A 20,549-nucleotide genomic window follows, 5' to 3' on the forward strand; every position below is an offset into this window, starting at 1 on the left:
GACGAGGGCAAATTTCAGTGAGGACTGAGGGCAAGCAAATATTTCCATTAGTTTATGCTCACCTACTCTTATTTCCTTGCCCCCTTAATAGCCAAACCACTTTTTCTATGCATTCATTGCTACGTCACTGTATATCTTCCTGTCATATCTCAACCCCAAGAAAAAAAAACCCAGGTGTCTCCTTCTGTTGCAATCCTCATCCTCACATGCACCCAATGCTTATTCCAAGGTGTTCAGCATGGCACATCATGCCCCTTGCCCAATTTTATCCTCATCACAACTCTGTGAAGCAGAGAATGAATGGGACTATGCCACTCCCCTGAACTGCATGGTGTCCAGGATTATAGCCTTGGATTTGATTTTAAGAAGCGTTCAGCAGAACAGAAGGCTTCACCGGTGTTCCTGGGGCACTTGCGCACTCCTGAGGTGCCCTTTTCTATTTCCTCGCCAGCTGCTCTCTCCCCAATCCCCTGCCCCCTGGGTGGGAAAGCTTCCTCGTGGTTCGGACCCACACCCCACCCAGGCCTCCCGCCTCACCTCACGAGTATCGATGCCGTTGCTGGCGCTCCAGGTGGCCTGGAAATACTCCAGCATGCGCTGCTTCAGCGGCGGAGGGATGCGGTGGATGCGGATGTAATCGCGCAGGTCGCGCGTGCGGCTGTGGTAGAGGAAGCGGCGCGCATACATGCGCTGGATGATGGCGGTCACGTTCCCGAAGACTACCGCGTGCATTAAGGCTGGGAGGGGGAAGGAGAGGAGAGGGAGGAAAGCGGCGTCAAAGCTAGTCCAGCAAACATGGAGCAGAATGTCCCCTCTGCCACCCCTTGCCGTGGGATAAATGGTTACTCTGTTCTGCTTACCTGTGCAAAGTCCAAGCAATATATGTGACCTAAAAAACACAAGCAAGGCATGGCGGCTAAGACACTGGTCTTCCCCGCCCTGCCTTGCCTGGAACAAAAATCCATTGACCTGCAACCTATATACACTGGCTCCCAGTACGTTTCTGAGCACAATTCAAAGTGTTGGTGCTGACCTTTAAAGCCCTAAATGGCCTCGATCCAGTGTACCTGAAGCAGCGTCTCCACCCCCATCATTCTGCCCGGACACTGAGGTCCAGCGCCGAGGGCCTTCTGGCAGTTACCTCACTGCAAGAAGTGAGGTTTTAGGGAACCAGGCAGAGGGCCTCCTCGGTGGTGGGGCCCGGCTTGTGGAACGCCCTCCCATCAGATGTCAAGGAAATAAGCAACTACCTGAAGGCAGCTCTGTATTGGGAAGTTTTTGATGTTTGATGTTTCTGGTGTTTTTAATATTCTGCTGGGAGCCACCCAGAGTGGCTGGGGAAACCCAGCCAGATGGGCCGGGTATGCATGCATGTATGTATGTATGTATGTATGTATAAATAAATAAATAAATAAATAAATAATAATTACTACGCAGGTTGCAGAATTCTGAGGTAGTAGAATGTACCTCTTCAGGCTGCAGGTGGTGGGTCACCTTTTTGAAATGCCCCCCCCCCAGCAAGTAATTAAATTCCCTGCAAGTAATTTTTAAAAAGGAGCACCACTGTACTGGTTTTCTACTTGCTTTGGTGCTTTTCACATAAAGGAGCATTAAAAACACAATCTCACCCACCCACCCACCTGCAGTGTAAAGTAATACAGGCCATTCCACCACCTCAGAAGTTAACCCATCTCACTCCAAGCTCATTCTGCTGCATTTGCAGGCCTCAATAGGCAGAGTTTTCCATTCAAGCTTATCAAACTCAAATCAACTGCTGTAGAAACAGATGAGACCCTGTGCCACGTATTTCTCTCTCTTTTTAATCCTCCGGCAGGAGGGGGGGCGGAACTGGCTTTTCACCTCCAGTTCATTAACTTTAGCGGCAGCTGACGGTATTCCCTAATTTTGTGACTGCTCCACAGAAGCACAGAAACAGTTGCCGGGTGCAGAAGCCCAGCCAGCAGCCAAACGAAGCCTCAAGCGGTGGTTCCCACAGCGTAGCAACCCAGCAAAAGGGATGCAGCAAGGAAATTACCGTCGTCACCTCTCCGCTGGGAAGCACTGAGCAAAGACGAGTACCCAGGCAATGTGGCCGATTTGATCAGCACAAGGCATGCAAGCTCCACCCCCCAGTCGTTGTTAGACTCCTTATTGGGTGAGCAACGCAGCCAAGCAACACAGTTGGAGCCTCCCTCCTCCCTGGCCGGCAGGGAGGGAAGGAGAGGAGCTGCTTCCTTTGAAACCCGGGAAATTTAAGGGACATCATCAATAAGGGACAGCAGCGGGACACGGCACTGGGATAAGGGAGTTTCCCGCCAAATAAGGGACGGTTGACACCTATGACTCCCATCCCTGTCCAAGAATGCCACAAATTCCAAACGCTTGGGCCCACCTGCATCCTCCCTTCTGATGGTTGGCCGCAGTGGATACTAACAGCAGATCCTCACGTTTTCCCCTTCTCGTTTATTTCCTACCTTCTTCCATCTAAGGACAGTGGGTTGGTGAGATCTGATGTTGGACCACAACTCCCATCACCTCTGACCATTGATCATGCTTGCTGGGGCTTGCTGGGAGTTGAAGTCCGACAACACCTAGAGATTAAGCCTGCATTGAACCAACCATTTCAAAGAACTGGGGCCATGAAACTACCTTCCTGCTGTAAGGGAAGGTTCTCAAAACACCAGTACCGCCTTGCTGCTGGGTTTTTGGGACAGCACCAAATTAAAAGCCGTATTTATAGAAGGTGCTTGCCCCGTGGTTGTCATGATAACCAGATTGCCCAGGAGCTACGAAAAGGGAAACGAGGAGGAAGAGCAGGATGACGTGGTGTTGTTGTCGTCTTTTTTTAATAAAACAACAAAACAAAGCCTGCCGATGCTCCTCACTCCCAGCCCACTGCCGCCCCAGGCTTAGGGCCTTACTCACCCCCCACCAGCATGGTGCAGATGGAGAAAATCTTCTCCGAGTCGGTGTTTGCCGACACGTTGCCAAAGCCCACGCTGGTTAAGCTGCTGAGGGCGAAGTACAGGGAGGTGATATAAGCGCTTCTCAGGGAGGGGCCCCCTAAAAGCTCCCACGTGCTGCCGTTCAGAGCCGGGCTGGTCCCGTTGGCAGAGTCGTCCTCAGCGCTGCTGTTCCTCTGGGCCAAGTAGTAGGGTGTCTCGAGGCGACGGGCCAACTCCTGCAGCCACCCTGGGAGGAAGAGGAAGGGGGAAAGCAGGTTATTAGAAAGATCCTCTCCTCCTGAAAGCTAGCCGCAAAAACCTTCAAAGAAACCAAGGATCTGGAAAAAGGTGTAGCATCACACACACACACACACACACACACACACACACACACACACACTTGCACAAGCGCTCCTGTGCCATTTACAAGGAAGCGCTTTTCCTTCCAGAAATAAAAACATCAGAACTTGGAAAATAATAATGTTACATGGGCAGAGCGAGACAATGCCCCTCGCTGGCAGCTCCGCCTGCCACAGGAGCTGTGACTTTGCAAACAGAAAGGTTCACCCCAGTGAGAGGCAGTGTGGCGTAGTGGTTAGAGTTTGTGTAGGACATGGCGACTAGACATTCTGATTTGGCGCCCGCAACCCAGGTCCCAGGAGCCATTGGGGAGCTTTTATATCCCAGTTTCTAACATGGTAAATGGTAAAGGACCCCTGGACGGTTAAGTCTGACTGGACTATGGGGTTGCGGCGCTCATCTTGCTTTCAGGCCAAGGGAGCCGGCGATTGTCAACAGACAGTTTTCTGGGTCAGGTGGCCAGCATGGCTAAACCGCTTCTGGTGCAATGGAACACCGTGACGGAAACCAGAGCGCATGGAAACGCTGTTTACCTTCCCACTGCACGGTACCTATTTATCGACTTGTACTGGTGTGCTTTCAAACTGCTAGGTTGGTAGGCGCTGGGACAGAGCAAAAGGAGCTCACCCGGGATTCGAACCGCCCACCTTCTGATCAGCAAGCCCAAGAGGTTCAGTGGTTTAGACCACAGCGCCACCAGTTCCCACCTGCACCAACAGGGCTCCACCGCTCCTCACAATCACAGAATCTTTGCCCAGAGGCTCCTTAGCTAAGGCATTTAGTCCTGTTTCCTGCCACAAGGAAGGAACCGTGAGCAGAAGGAAGGGTCTCATCTGAAGAGGGGATGTCGTTTCCAATACAGGACAGTCAAATGGCTCTCAGCAGTTCAGGGCACGAAGGCGACTGGCATCCCCTTTTGCCCTGCGTGTCTGTGCCCAAGGTCTGCAACAGAAGATTGCCATGTGTACAAGCTTGCACCACTGGGGTTGTGCTGAATCCCTTGTGTGTACAGTTGTACAGGTGAAGGCTGCCCTCATGGGTGTATCCAAGATTTATATTGGGGGGGGGGGGGAGAGATAGGATGCAGCTACCTGCAACAGAAAGAGCCACCCAAGTGACCTCAGCAAGCATCTGAATTTCAAACATTCTGATTATTTCTACTTTTAATTAAGTATTTTTTAAAAAACTTGATTGAGGGGGGCAGCTGCCCCTCCACCCACCCGTCCCTGGCTACGCCCATGGCTGCCCGCTTTCGAGCTGAAGGCATGGGTGAATGAGGTCAGAGAAGAGATAGTCTCAGCACATCCCATTCATGCGCTTATTCAGCAGGCGTGCGGTACTTGCGAGGATAGCAACGGCATGCTACCTTCAGGCAGCAGAAAGGAGGAGTCGCCCCAGATCCAGCAGAAGAAGCACCTTACACAGGAAAACGCTTGCCAGTTTTCCCCCTCCGGACTGTTGTGGGGCAGGGGGGGAGATCAGGGGTTGTCATATCGGCCAGCCCTCGAGTCTGCGACTACTGCTGTTGAATGCCTAGCCGGCCCAGAATAAAATCTTTCTCATCCATGATCTGATTATGGATGAGGAGGCTGATCTGACATGTATCATGGAAACCTGGGTGGGTGAACAGGGTGGAGCTGTGCCCACCTGTGTACTCAGTGCAGCACCAGGCTAGACTCAAGGGTCGGGCAGGGGGAGTTGCTGTGGTCTATGGCGCTGTGGGTTAAACTACAGAGCCTAGGACTTGCTGATCAGAAGGTTGGTGGTTTGAATCCTCGTGACGGGGTGAGCTCCTGTTGCTCGGTCCCTGCTCCTGCCAATCTAGCAGTTCGAAAGCACGTCAAAGTGCAAGTAGATAAATAGGGACCGCTCCGGCGGGAAGGTAAACGGCGTTTCCATGCGCTGCTCTGGTTCGCCAAAAGTGGCTTAGTCATGCTGGCCACATGACCCGGAAGCTGTACGCTGACTCCCTTGGCCTATAGAGTGAGATGAGCGCCGCAACCCCAGAGTCGGCCACGACTGGACCTAATGGTCAGAGGTCTCTTTACCTTTACCTATAGAGATTCTATCTCCAGGCTCTCAGGCCAGTTGAGGGTGGAATCTAGAGTGTTGGGCTATTGGACAGATTAGGGATTCTGCTGGTTTACCTGCCGCCTCGCTGCCCAGCAGTCTCCCTTCCTGAGCTGGTCTCAGAGGTGGGTGGTCTTGAGGACTCCCAGACTACACAGGTTGAAGAGACCAGTTTTTCTGGGCACAGAATTCCTATGGTTGTGTGTGTTTTAAGGCATATTCTCCCCACCCCCAGCGACTCTCAGGATTACCTTTTACATTCCTGTTCAGGACGTTTTTACCCATTCTTGGAATCCATGGCGAATCTACTGGTTTCTTCTGAAATACTGCACTGTTTTGGTGTGGCTTCCCCTAAGCCAGTTTCACTCTTACTTCAAAACTGTTTGGGACTCCCAGAAGAATACAGCGCAATCATTTCCTGGGGTTTGTCCTACATGTCTAACCGGGAGGGGGGAATGTATCTTGAAGGAGCACCCCACTTCCCACCCCGCAGCCTGTCCACTGCAATCCTACCTGTGTTTACTCTGAAGTAAGCCCCCAGTGAATTCAATTGGGCTTACTTCCTGGCTAGCATCTCGCTCATTTAAAAACACGAGGTGGGGGCACGAGATCCCTGCTCATCATTATCTCTGCAAACGAAAATTGGGCAGCGGAGAGGCGGGGTCTGTTTCCTTTCACTCGCTTTGTTTTTTTCCAAAGTGCCAGGAGAAGTTGGGATCTTCAGGCAAGCTCCACAGAAATGCACGAACAGCCCCTTTCCCTCTCTTGCTAAAAACAACCCAGCGCACAGAAGAGCCCAAAACATGCCCCAAAACAACCCCGCCAACATCAGTTGCGCCAGCTGCAGTTATGAAGGGGAAAAAATATTGCTTGCTTTTTAAAAAGTGACGGGGCGTATGGGGAGAGGAAAAAGGTGTGCGCTTGTGTCAGTAAATCCCACGAGATCAAGTAAGCGAGGGGCTTGGGAGAGATCTCCCGACTATGCGCCAAGTGGCAATAAGCCCCACCTTTTGAGCACCGAGGCTCCGCCCGCTGATTGTCAGGATCCGAGTCCCAGAAGATTTGGCAAGGTAAAGGCTTGCTAAAGCCTGCCGTCACGCAGTCTCAGGAGTCGGGTAGACAACAGTAATTATAGGAGAACTCATCGCCCCCAAAGTGAAAGCGAGCGTGCGCGCCAGGACTATTATTTATGTGGCACCTGCAGCATCGGTTTGCATGCACGCGTGTGCACGCACGCACATGCACATGCACACACACGTGTGCACGCCCCCATTGAGTCGCACCATGCTTGCTTATGTGGCGGGAAGAGCAAAGACCTAAAGAAAAACAACCACTCACCGATCCCCGGCAGCTGAGAGGGGCTGCTCTCGACTTCGCGCTGCCCGATGAAGTACCAGACGCAGGCGACCCAGTGCGCCAGGAGCGCAAAGACGGTCATGAGGAGGGTCAGCACCACGGCGCTGTATTGCGAGTACCGGTCCAGGTTGGGCAGCAGACGCAGCAGGCGCAGGAGCCTCACCGTCTTGAGCAGATGAGCCCCGAAGTACTGAGTGGGGTGGGAAGGAGAGGGAAAAGGAGAGAGAGAGAGAAGTTGCGTCAACTTTCATTGCCGCCTCGGGCGCGGAGGGGAGCTGCAATGTGGAGGGCCGGGGTGGGAATCGAACCACGGAAGAAGAGGAGGTCCAACTACCTGGGGCCCTACCTAGGTGCCAACTACCTGGGGCCCTGGGTGCCTGAGCACCCACAAAATTTTCCATCAAGGGAACAAGCACCCACAAATTTTGGTGCCAGGGCAGAGCACGTTGCATGGCACCCATAGCCCAAGGCACCCACGGCTGTGGGGACAGGTTGGCGCTCCTGGTGATGGAAGAAGGGATGCTCAAGAACGGGGCTACAACCAGATTTGGGTGGGTGGGGAGCTTGCCCCTTCAGAATGCATCTCCCTCTGAATTAAATGCAAGTTCAGACCTTCCAAGTGTCCCTGTTTTCCAGGGATGTCCCTAATTTAGAGAAGCCATCTCTGTTTCTGATTTGATCCTGGAATGTCCCACTTTTCCTTAGGATGTCCCTATTTTCATTGGAGAAATGTTGGGGGGTATGGAGTTATCCAACCCCCGAGCCGTCTGAAGGCAATCCTGTACAGAGAATTTTTTAAAGAAATGTTTAATGTTTTATTATGTTTTTATATATGTTGGAGGCTGCCCTGAGTGGCTGGGGCAACCCAGTCAGACGTGTGGGGTATAAACAGTAAAATTATCATTATGGAATGGGATGCATCAAAAAAATGTTGGAGGGTATGTAAGCCTACTATCTTTCCTCCCAAAATTTAAAGCATGACTTTTTGGGGGGGCGGGGGGAGAGTAAGGAAAAGGATAACAATAAAATATATGCCAGGTCTGCTAATGAATTAGCTCAATTAGCTAAACAGCTTTAAACTGCATCACGCTTAGATTTAGGTTTTTGCCGTTTCTGTCAAGACACCAGCCAACAGCCCAAGTGGCCGTCTCATTATCACATTTCTGGATATAGGCCTGCCACAAACTAGGAGGTTATCTGAAAGGGGGGGGCTTGTGGCTGGGTGGGTAGAGCTCAAAACTGGGTTGGAGCCCAGGTAGCAGGACAGCCCCCTAGCAAAGGGGAAGCACTATGCCTTTGATTAAGAGCAAAGAGTTCCAAAGGAGCAAAGGGAAGCTTCTGGCTTAGAGCTAACAGCAGTTTTGAAGTGGGGAGGGGTTTTAAGCAGAACCGCGCCATGGAGGGGGTGGGGGAGAGGAAACTTGCCTCCCCACATACAATATTTGCAGTCCTGCTTGTCCTCCCACACACACAGTGCTGAAGCTGTTATGGTTCGAAAAACAAAAAACAGGTGCATTCAGTGTATTCATGTTTTTAACATCATGTCTGGGCAATCACCTAAGAATCTTCAGCAAGCTGGTTTCTATTTATTGTTGCATTAATGTCTCCCGCTAAGGAGGCCGTACATCGCCACAGAGGTGATTCTACCAATCCCATCGGGCCATTGCCCAACTTGGAAGGACACGCCAGCTTTTCTAAACTGTTTAAGCCCAGATGCTAGTGATTATTAGACCTCACTGGGCCCTGAAGTGTGTTTCAGACAATGTTGATAACTTGAATCAACCATATGATGCATTAGCGTGGGCTATTTTAATTCACGCCTGGGATGAAGAGCACCTCTGAGCATATACAGAGCAGATTTCTCTCATGCCTGATGAATCGCGGTTCTTGTAATCCATAGGGACGGAAGGCATGGCTTTGCTGCAGAAACATATTCCAGCGTTTAGGTTTTGTTTTTGCTTACATGTAAATTAAATGTTAGGATGCAGGTGGCGCTGTGGGTTAAACCACAGAGCCTAGGACTTGCCGATCAGAAGGTCGGCGGTTCGAATCCCCACGACGGGGTGAGCTCCCGTTGCTCGGTCCCTGCTCCTGCCAACCTAGCAGTTCGAAAGCACATCAAAGTGCAAGTAGATAAATAGGTACTGCTCCGGCGGGAAGGTAAATGGCGTTTCCATGAGCTGCTCTGGTTCGCCAGAAGCGCTTAGTCCTGCTGGCCACATGAACCGGAAGCTGTAAGCCGGCTCCCTCGGCCAATAAAGCGAGATGAGTGCCGCAACCCCAGAGTCGGCCACGACTGAACCTAATGGTCAGGGGTCCCTTTACCCTTAAATTAAATGTTGAGGAAGAGGGAGAGAGACAAGTCTCAGGGAGTGATGTAGGAGAAAACCCCAAACCCAACTAGGTTATAATGCCAGCTTTGCCCAGCAAAATGGCACCAGGCTGCCAGCGGGAGATCTACGGGCAGCTGCAGACTTCAGCCCTTTTTTTGCATCCTGTAACACAGCGCCTCACCAAAAACTCACCACATTGACCTTGAAAGCATAGAGGAGGTCGAAGGGCAGTGCTGCTATGAGGTCCAGTACAAACCAGCGGGTCAGGTAGTGCAGGAAAATGGCATGAGGGTCAAACACCACCTGCCCTGACTTGCTCACAAAGGTGGTGCGGAAATTCAGCACGATATCTGGAAAGAAAGGGCAGAAATGTTAAGGACCAAGTCCGCAGCAGTTGCACCAGTGGTTGCTGTTGGACTACATTTCCCATAATTCCCATAAATGGAAATAAAGAAAGAAACACAGCTTTAATCGGGATTGGCTGCCTCCTTTCTGTGGGATGTAAGCCACTGGGAGCAGTCAAGTACAACATTCCTTGTAACGCTAGAGAAGACATGCAAGGGAATGTTTGGTCCAGCCAGTCAAAACTTCCTGTTCCTGTTCCTCCTGGATGGAGCATCCTTCCTTTTGCATGTGATAGAAGGTGGGCATGACCTAACCTGTCCAAGTAACAAAAGGACCAGTCACACAGCACACCTCACTCTTATTCTTCTAGCTAGGACTGCTCTGCTAGCTGCCAGCTAGCCAAAGCACTGAGATCATTCCTCCCTATGGGGTAGATCCACATGTACATATTTGCAACTAAGTCTGCCTTCAGGGATCACACTGTGCTCTGCCTGATCGTGAGTAAACCTTCTTTTTGTTACTTATCAATAAGAGTGTGGCGTCTTTATTCTTTTAAGAGGGATTCAAGGAAACTTACCAGGAATGTATAATTCAATCTGAAACAGACTGAATTGTATATTAGTGAAAAGCTCACACGAACCTGCAACCAGCTATCTGCTGTGCATGTAAAAAGGAGTATGTAAACTCTGCTAAGGAAAGAAACATGCTAACACAAGTTTGGAAGGATATTAATAAACAATATATCCTCTCCTGCCACCCTGAACATTCCCACACTTTCAGCTCAAATGCTGAGGAAGGCATAGGCTGTGGGCTGAAAGGCGCCATGAATAGTAAAGGAGGTGGCTCTGCCTTAACTGCTTCACCTGATAAATGGGAGCAATTTATGACTGCACACTAAAGTGTTGTATCGTGTGTTCGTTTGTGTGTGTGTGTGCATTCTCTACCAATTGACCTATCATTTGATGACTCAGAAATGAATGTGAAGACAATGTCTGTTGGAAATTACTGAACTGAGGTAACGTGAGGTAATGTGAGCTATAAAAGGCGCCTGCTGGTTGAGGAGGCAGTTTGCAAGGTGGAATCTGCCTGATGTTGTGATAGAGGAGGGAGGGAAACTTTTACACCTTTGCACGTAAGCACTAGGAGGTAGTGTGGCAGCGCTTAAACGTTGGAACTGCCTGCACATTGAGATAAAGCAGGGGCCTTCACTGTATTATTACTTGTGCCTGCTAAAGGCATTTTTGTTTAGGGAAACCTTCCCAGATATCTAGAATCCTGGTGTGCTTTTCAGTTTATTGTGGGTTTCAGTTTATAACGTATTAAAAACAGTGGTACCTCGGGTTAAGAACTTAATTCGTTCTGGAGGTCCGCTCTTAACCTGAAACTGTTCTTAACCTGAGGTATACCACTTTAGCTAATGGGGCCTCCTGCTGCTGCCGCACAATTTCTGTTCTCATCCTGAAGCAAAGTTCTTAACCCGAGGTAATATTTCTGGGTTAGCAGAGTCTGTAACCTGAAGCGTCTGTAACCCGAGGTACCACTGTCGTTTGTTTTACTTGCTAGGATTTTTTAAAAAAATAGTTTTATAAGTTTTGTGTCTTTGATTCTCAATGTGATCCTTTTACATGGTTTTGTATGTATTGTGGTATTTCAGGCAATTTGACTTGCCGTTATTTTTATCGATCATAGTTTAGTAATTATTTATTGTAATCGTTAAGAGTGCATTTCTGTTTATTATTTGCTGATGTTCTGAGAGTTAATTTTATTGCATACTATTATATTCTAATAGACTGTTGCAGATGCCTGATTATTGTCTTCCAGAGCAACTACTCTATTCCAAATTTAAAAATGGAAAGTGTAATGCTGGTGGTCAACAAGAGGTTTAAAGACTCTCTCAAAGCAAATCTTAAAAAATGTAGTATAAACACTGACAACTGGGAAACACTTGCCTGCGAGCGCTCCAATTGGAGAACAGCCTCTACCAAAGGTGTCATGGGCTTTGAAGACACTCAAACTCAGGACGCAAGGGAGAAACGTGCTAAGAGGAAGGCACGCTTGGCAAACCCTCACAGTGATCAACTCCTGTCCGGAAACCTATGTCCCCACTGTGGAAGGACGTGTGGGTCCAGAATTGGCCTCCACAGTCACTCACGGACTCACTGTTAAGATCATGTTTATGGAAGACAATCTTACTTGGCTACGAGTGATTGCCAAAAAAGAAAGAAGAAGATATATATCGTTCCATTTTAAAGTTATGTTTTATTATGACTTTTTGTAGTATTGGATCAGATTATTATAAGGTGTGTGTTCTTCGCTGTATATTTTGTTGCTATAAACTGCCTTGTGTATAGTACTATAGAAAGGAGTTATACAAATTTAAAGTGAACTGAAAAGTAATAATTATATAGTTTTAGTTTTTTGTAAACTGCTTTGAGGGTGTCCCACACCCCCCAATCAAGCGGTATATAACTTTTACGAAATAAACAAATGGAGAAATCAGCCACGGTTGGCAGCTGGCAAGCATGGCACCGCATATCGCATTACTTCTTTGTTGTCAAAAGTCTGGTATCTGTTACATGCACACACACATGTGAACAAAGCCATTTTGCTTCTTGAACTTGGCAGAGGGATCCTGACATCAGCAAAGGCGAGCGGATTCAGTGCCTTGCAAAGCAAAGGTTTAACAAACAAAGGGAACTCCGTATCCGTATAAAAGTTAAAACAAATCACACAAGCTGGATACAGGAACAGGTCATATTGTGAATACAGTGGTACCTTGGGTTAAGAACTTAATTCATTCCAGAGGTCTGTTCTTAACCTGAAACTGTTCTTAACCTGAAGCACCACTTTAGCTAATGGGGCCTCCCGCGGCAGGAGCACGATTTCTGTTCTCATCCTGAAGCAAAGTTCTTAACCTGAGGTACTATTTCTGGGTTAGTGGAGTCTGTAACCTGAAGCGTATGTAACCTGAAGCATCTGTAACCCGAGGTACCACTGTAAACTTTTTCTTGTGGATTAAGAGAGGCTGGAGATCTTGCAAATACTGCTACTCAGTCAACCACGGTGTGCTTACCTAACACTGACTGGGGAGACCTCTGGCTCCACCTCCCAGGAAAGGGTAGGAACCAGGAGCTTCTGCACCCCTGTCTCCCAGAACCAGAAGGGAACGGAAGAGAGAAGAGCAGAGGCAGCTTCCCTGCGGGCCTAGCCTCCGGTGGCATGTGCGTAGCTCATTGGGGGAAGGTTCATAAACTGCTGGAGTGGTCCTCAGTTGCTGCAAGTGTTACATGAATCATGGACATGGGACTAGCTGCCTAAACTCTAGACTGGTGTGTGTGGGTATTCGGAGCTGCGGAAACAGTGGTAAGTGTTCATTCTTTGACAATGAAGAGTATGTACGTGACGACAGCCGCATGGATGCTACTAGCCCAGAGATGGAAAGAAAATAAAGCCCTTACTAGAGAAGAATGGCAAATTAAACTGTTGGATTATGCTGAAATGGCAAAACTGAATGGAAAGCTCAGGAACCAAGAAGATCAAAACTTTAACAGAGAATGGGGAAAATTTATAATTTATCTTGGCGACCACTGTAAGCAGATGAAAACTTCAGCAGGATTGCAGTAACACTTGTAATGTAGCAAGAGTTATGGAGATATTTGAGCCATATAAAACATGGACTATTGAAAAATATGCAGTTGAAAAGGTTAACAATAGGACAAACGGAGGGGAAGGTGGGAAGTCCAGAGATTTCTTTAAATGCGGATGTGTATGGCTGTATTGTTATAATTTTATACATGTAAAATAAAATACAAAATAGTTCAAAAAGAAAAGGCATCGAAGAGTAAACTAAGTGCTGTATGCATTCCTTTGGCCGTGAAGCAACCTTGACAGATAGGCTGGGAACTGAAGCTGGGACCCTTGACTGGAGGTTTTTAAGCAGAGGTTTGGTGGCCGTCTGTTTTAGCTGAGATTCCTGCATTGCAGGGGGTTGGACTAGATGTCTCTTGGTGTCCCTTCCAACCCTGCAGTTCTGAAGGAATGGGTTTCCCAAATCTAAAAACCTGAGTGTGTAGTCAGTCTGGAACGGGCCCCAAAATCCGCATTTTTCCTTGTCCAAGGGAGCATTTCTAAAATGCATTAACTTGAGCTGTTGAGCAAATGCATAACAGGAACCCTGCTGTATAAACAAAGCTCTCTCCTTTATTAGTCCGTGACAGCAATGTATGACCTTGACTGTTCCAGTGGAGCAGGGATGGCACTCTGTCTCTCTTATCTTACATTAAGACCACACTCTGACGCACAGACTTCGTCCGGGAATGGCGCCAGGAGTTGGTGACCTCTTACCCCAAGATAAGAGTGCCGGAACAGGAACACCCTTTTATGGTCAAAAGTACAGGAAGAGGAAAACCCTTTTATGGTTAAGAGTAAGGAGCAGGAACATCTGTGATGTCAACTTGCATGTATAAGCTGACGTGGCTGGATTCCTGGAGAAGGGGGGAGAGGGTGCCTGGAGGATATATATACTGCATGAAATTTCTCTTTCTTTGGACTTGCTGTGGACTGACCACGCAAATGCCTTCTGCTATCCGGAGAGCAGAATAAACTCTTTCTCTGAATCAACCTCGGTGTCATTTGACTTCCTTCCTCCCTCCCGGGAGCATGGCAGACCCCACCAGTCGGTAAAGTCTAATAAGGCTACAGTTCTACGATTCTCTGATTCTACGACCTTCTGCTTGTTCTAACAGTGAGTAATGGCCTCTTCCCAGTCTTTCGTCCGATTCTGATCTCCTTACCTAGGATAAAAAGGATCTCAACCGAAAGATCACAGATGCTGGGGGGTGCCCGAGCAGCCTCCGGAAGCCCCTCATCTTTGGTGCCGCTGAAGCAAACGCTGTAGGGCACGGTCACAGCCACGTACAGGGTGGCCAGCAGAATCAGGCCATCCCATCCGGCCTTGAAGGTCCCATAATGCAGCAGTATGAAGGGAGACTTGCGCGCTGCAGCCACCTTGTATTCGGGGAGAGCAGGCTTCTCCCCAAAGACACCCTGGGGGGGGGGGGAGAGAAGGACAAGAGTGGTCACCACTCCAAATCACAGGGCTGGGAGACCATAGGCAGTGACTTGCCCCACAAAGAAGGGCTGTCTCCCATATCGGCTGCACCCACATCAAAACCCACACAGTCCAGGCCACACGGTAAGTGGACAGCAAAGCACCGCAGGCAGCCCAGGCAATTGAAAAAGGTTCCCTTGCCCATGTAAACATACCTTGTGGAGCTTTCGCTTTCCTTTGCCCTGCTTCTGGAGATGCCCGGAGAGGTGGTAGAGCACAGCCCGGCTCCGGCGACGGTTGGCATTGAAGCCTTTGGCCCCAGCTCGGCTGTAACGTCGCCGTCCACCTGACAAGGGCAGACATTTGGTGGGTTAAGACGAGAGATGCTCCTTTACGTTCTTATGGAAGGGGCAATTCTGAGGTGTGCATGTGCTCAGCGGAAAATAATAATAATAATAATAATAACAACAACAACAACAACAACAACAACAACAACAACAACAACAACAACAACAACAACAACAACAACAACAACAACAACAACAATTAATAATAATTTATTACTTATACTCTGCCCATCTGGCTGGGCCTCCCCAGCCACTCTGGGCAGCTCCCAACAGAATATTAAAAACACAATAGAACACCATACATTAAAAATTTCCCTAAACAGGCCTGCCTTCAGATGTCTTCTAAAAGTCAGATAGTTGTTTATTTCCTTGACGGGAGGGCGTTCCACAGGGCGGGCACCACTACCGAGAAGGCCCTCTGCCTGGATCCTTGCAACCTCACTTCTCGCAGTGAGGGAACTGCCCGAAGGCCCTCGGAGCTGGACCTCAGTGTCTGGGCTGAACAATGGGGATGGAGACGCTCCTTTAGGTATACAGGACCGAGGCCATTTAGGGCTTTCAAGGTCAGCACCAACACTTTGAAAGACACACCTGCACTTCTGGGTGATTCCACACATTCCTCTCTGTTGTTGCCTAGAGTGGATCTTCATTTCTCGTGAATCCTGTGCATATGTAGATCCTTAAGTTTTGATGACAAGGCTTTCAGCATGTTCATGAGCGCACACACACACATGTACATCATTAGAGCAAGCTTGTTTTCTCTAGCTCTGTAGGGTAGGACCCAAAACAACGCCTTCAAGTTGCGTGCGAGAAAGAGGATTCTGACTAAATAAATATCAGGAAGGACTTTCTGGCAGTAAGAGCTGTTCGGCAACTGAGGAGACTCGCACCAGAGGTGGTGGACTCTTCTTCCTTGGAGGTTTTTAAACAGAGGTTGGGTGGCCATCTGTCATGGATGCTTTAGTTGAGATTCCTGCATTGCAGGGGGTTGGACTAGATGACCCCTGGGGTCTCTTCCAGTTCTATGATTCTATGACCATACTCATGTTTATCTGCTCATTAACATCACATTACCAAGGGGTGTGCATATATATGTGTGAGTGCATGCACGCACAGAAAAGGATACAGTTCCTGCAAAAGAGACACAAAACCTTTTGATTCCTTAGCACTCTGATATGCTAAGTCCTTAATAATGATAAGATACCGTATTTTTCGCCCCATAGGACGCACCGGCCCATAGGACGCACCTAGTTTTTTTGGGGGGAAATAAAGGAAAAAATTTTTATTTCCCTCCCAGGTGCGCTGCGCTAAGCCCCAAGCTTGGGGCGTGCTGAGCTCAGCGCGCCCCAAGCTTCTGGGTGCTGGCAAGGTCTCTGCTAGCCGTGGGAGAGCCGCGCGGCTGTCCCAAGGCTAGCAGAGCGCTGCGCTAATCCCGAAGCTTGGGGCGCGCGGAGCTCAGTGCGCCCCAAGCTTCTGGGTGCTGGCAAGGTCTCCACTAGCCCTGGGAGAGCTGGGTCTCCCACTGCTAGTGGATAGCTTCCTGAAGCCTGGAGAGCGAGAGGGGTCGGTGCGCACCGACACCCCTCGCTCTCCAGGCTTCAGGGAAAGCCTGCATTCGCCCCATAGGACGCACACACATTTCCCCTTCATTTTTGGAGGGGGGAAAGTGCGTCTTATAGGGCGAAAAATACGGTACTTTACAGGACAATCCTCCTATAGCTCAGTTCTAAGCACTATGGAGTTCAGTGAGAATCCTGCTCAGATTTTGAATGCAGGTATCTCTCCTGTGTGCCTGGATGTCTTGCCATATGTCTTCTGTCTATACTCTCCTTCTACGCTGGCATGTATACGCTCCTCTTTACCCATTAGCTACGACAATGCACAGGCAACAATGCTAATCTTGCACACACACAAAGGAGTTGTCAGAAATTCCATCTAGCAGAGTAACTCTGCCAGCTAGCAGAACTAATTGGCTGTAATGCCATCCTCCGTGTGGCATTGCTGCTCTGAAGGAGTATAAACACAGTATTTTAGACATGCATCTCCAAATGTAGCAGAAGAAGAAAAAACACCTCTTCCTGCACGCACAAAACCCAGGAGCACAATTCACAGAGAGTAAAGCAAACAAATGCCTGTAAAGTTAATGGGAGACCTAGGTGAAAAATTAAATGTTTCTGTACAAGCTCGGGGCAGAGCACATGGTGTGCACACACACAAAAGAGTCCCAGGTTCAATGCTCGGTATCTCAAGGTTGGGAAAGACATTGCCGGTAAGTGTGCCCAAGGATCAAGTTAAATACAGCGTTAGTTGCATGGTTGTGTTAATTGCATGATTCTGTGCACCTGTAGGGCACACAGAAATGTGCAATTGCTGTTATTGTACCTGCAAAAAAATGGGATTTTGCAGATGCACTTGTGACCCGCTGCCCACCTACGTCTCTGAAGTGTGGCTCTTCTGTAAAATGGCCGGATTGTTTTGCCAGAGTGGTGCATGCTCTGGTTAACTCCTGCTTGGACTACTGCAATGCGCTCTACATGGGGCTACCTTTGAAGATGACCTGGAAACTACAACTAATCCAGAATGTGGCAGCTAGACTGGTGACTGGGAGTGGCTGCTGAGACCATATACCATAATGCTGGAAGTTTTATTCGGTTTTTAGTGTTCTGTTGGGAGCCGCCTAGAGTGGCTGGGGAAGAAGAAGTCCTGAAAGGCCTACATTGGCTCCCAGTACATTTCCGAGCACAATTCAAACTGTTGGTGCTGATTTTTAAAGCCCTAAATGGCCTCGGCCCAGTATACCTGAAGGAGCATCATTCTGCCCGGACGCTGAGGTCCGCCTCCGAGGGCCTTCAGGCGGTTCCCTCCCTGCAAGAAGTAAGGTTACAGGGAACCAAGCAGAGGGCCTTCTCGGTAGTGGCGCCCACCCTTGGAATGCCCTCCCTTCAGATGCCAAGGAAATAACAACTATCTGACTTTTAGAAGACATCTGAAGGCAGCCCTTTATGGAAGTTTTTAATGTTTGATATTTTATTGTGTTTTTAATATTCTGTTGGGAGCCACCCAGAGTGGCTGGAGAAACCCAGCCAGATGGGTGGGGTATGTATGTATGTATGAATAAATATTACAGTCGTACCTATGTTTTTCATTTTGAAAGGAAACATGGCTGGACATTAGCAACTTGCAGGTGGGGGCCGTGGAGAATAGTACAGTCGTACTTTGGTTTTTGAACAGCTTAGTTCACAAACAACTTGGAACTCAAACATCACAAACCCAGAAGTAGGTATTCCTGTTTGCAAACTTTGCCTCAGAAGCCAAACGTCTGACACAGCTTCCATGGCTTCCGATTGGCTGCAGGACGCTCCTACAGCCAATCAGAAGCCGCACCTTTGTTTTCAAGCATTTCGGAAGTCGAACGGACTTCTGGAATGCATTCTGTTCAATAACCAAGGTACGACTGTATTATTATTAACTCCACGGCCCCCACCTGCAAGTTGCTGCTGTCCAACCATGTTTCCTTTCAAAATGAAAAACATAGGGAACAATGGTCATCAGGGAGGCTGGATTGGACAGTTTTCATGAAATTTCAGATGCCAGAGAGGGCTGTGCAGGATTCGCCAGGCACAGGGCAGGGATCCAATTCTCTACACTGTCGGCTGTCCCTCTTTGCAGCTAGGAAAAGCAACATATATTATGCAAAAATATGGGCAACTTTTTCAGAATGCAGCGTTTGGCTTCCCTTGGCAGGGGAGTTGAATGTGGAGGCAGCAGAGAACAAAGAGCACAGTTGCATCAGCAGAAGGGCTTGGGCAGCAGATGCCAGAACCATCACAAGTTATGTGGACAGGACCAGAGCATTAAAGTACAATGTACTTAAGAAACTACATTGACATGGGGGAGAAGGGGAAGCTTAACATTTTCAGATAATTTCCAGCGGGGGGGGGGGGGAGTTACTTAACGCAAGTCCACCTTTTCACCGCTGCATGTGCCGTGATACGCCAAATAAACAGGGTTGCCACTTCACTGTAGGCAGGGCACCCAAACAGAGCTGTTTTTTTCCTAGCACAGAGATGTGGGTATAATAATAATTATAATATAATAATATTTTTTTTCCCTACCCCGCCCATCTGGCTGGGTTTCTATTAAGTTGTGGGTGAACATATCAGACGACACAGCGATTCTTCAACAGCTCTTGTTTATTCACAGGCCAGGACAGAACTGGACTGAAGGGTTCAGTCAGCCTGCTTATGTAACTGTAACAATTTTCTAAAACTATCCAATCATTGAATGTCACTTTCGATCCCTTATTTGCATAACTATCTACAGTATCCCCCTGCTGGCCCAGGGTGAGAACTTCAGTACATAACAGTTTCCCCAGCCACTCTGGGCGGCTTCCAACAAAAGATTAAAATTACGTTAAAATATCAATCATGAAAAACTTCCCTAAACAGGGCTGCCTTCAGATGTCTTCTAAACATCAGATAGTTGTTAATTTCTTTGACATCTGATGGGAGGGCGTTCCACAGGGCGGTACAAACTTCACCTGCTGAATCTCTGCCTGTCACGCTGCTATTAAAGGCACAGGTGCCAGGCCCGGGACCATGTGGGAGGGGGAGTTGGAGGGTTCTACTGGTAAAGTTGCAAGTCATTTGGAGCAATATTTTAAAAATATTATTAAAAATTATTTTCTCTGTCTGTCTCCTCCTCCTCCTCCTCCTCCTCCTTACCTGTCCTTATTCACACCTTCTTTAGCATCTGTTCAAGGAATGCTTGCCTCTCACTTTTAGAATTGCGGACTAAAAATGGCAGCATGTTTTGCTAGTCAGAAGGAAGGAAATCTGCTATAATTATCTCACATGAAGCCCTGCTAAAGATGTAAAGGCACAGAAAAAAATAGGGGATGGCAATTTCCCTAGGATTTCCCTAGCAATTTCCCTAGGATTTCCTCTCTCTACCAGCTACTGAAATATTACCTTTCTCCATTGCACAATCTCTAAGAGCTCTCAGGCCTCTCTGGTCCAACCATGGCTTGGGGATGTGGTACTCTCCTGATGTCGATGGACTACAATTCCCATCAGCTTCAACCAGCATGGCCAATGGTCAGGGATTATGGGACTTGTAGTCCAGCAGCATTCTGAAGGCATCGTGTTAGCTACCACAGCATAGCCCAATTTGGGCGTGTTAAATTTTTCAGCTTTTGAATTCCAAAAATGAGGGGTGCTAAAAAGTTGTAACATGTCTTCGGAATTCGAAAGATAATTGTGTCAAATTAATATAATTTAGTTTTGCTTGGTAAATAAAATGTTTCTCAAACTGCACAGAAATCATTTGAAATGATTGCCGAGTACTTGCAGTTGTATTACATATTATTTTATTTACTTGTTGTTGTTGTTGCTGTTATTATTATTTCACATTACCTGACATTTTCAGAAGGCAAAATTAAAATTCTATGGTTTCCTAAATGCAGTTTATTTCTTATTGACCATAACACGATCAGCGATAGCTCAGCAGTAGAAGAGCCAGACTGAAATACACCTGAACCTATAGGAAAATAATATCTGGGATACAGCAATGTCTGAGTGTTTCACCAGACACAGGAGGACAATTGAAGGCACAATGAATAGAGATACCTTCCAAGAAACGTGGACCCCTTTCTTTAACTATACTAATGACCAAAATCAATACACCAACCACTCAATATTCTCAGTGGAGCGGTTACATTAAGTAATATGTTGAACATGTAAGT

At 48.1% G+C, this 20,549-nt stretch overlaps 1 protein-coding gene across 1 annotated transcript in view; it reads right to left on the reverse strand.

Annotated features, from left to right (window-relative positions):
- KCNH3 (potassium voltage-gated channel subfamily H member 3) overlaps positions 1–20,549 on the reverse strand; it is a 72,556-nt gene that overhangs the window by 11,137 nt on the left and 40,870 nt on the right. Inside the window, exons 4-9 of the mRNA XM_083727445.1 lie at positions 14,675–14,805; positions 14,203–14,455; positions 9,257–9,414; positions 6,714–6,921; positions 2,926–3,192; positions 538–737 (exon numbers count right to left, since the gene is read on the reverse strand). Of these exons, the coding sequence (XP_083583571.1) occupies positions 538–737; positions 2,926–3,192; positions 6,714–6,921; positions 9,257–9,414; positions 14,203–14,455; positions 14,675–14,805 (1,217 nt within the window). The remainder of the gene's footprint in view (positions 1–537; positions 738–2,925; positions 3,193–6,713; positions 6,922–9,256; positions 9,415–14,202; positions 14,456–14,674; positions 14,806–20,549) is intronic.

This window comes from Podarcis gaigeae (genome assembly GCF_964106915.1).
Source record: "Podarcis gaigeae genome assembly, chromosome: 2".
In the NCBI taxonomy this organism is placed as follows: domain Eukaryota; kingdom Metazoa; phylum Chordata; class Lepidosauria; order Squamata; family Lacertidae; genus Podarcis; species Podarcis gaigeae.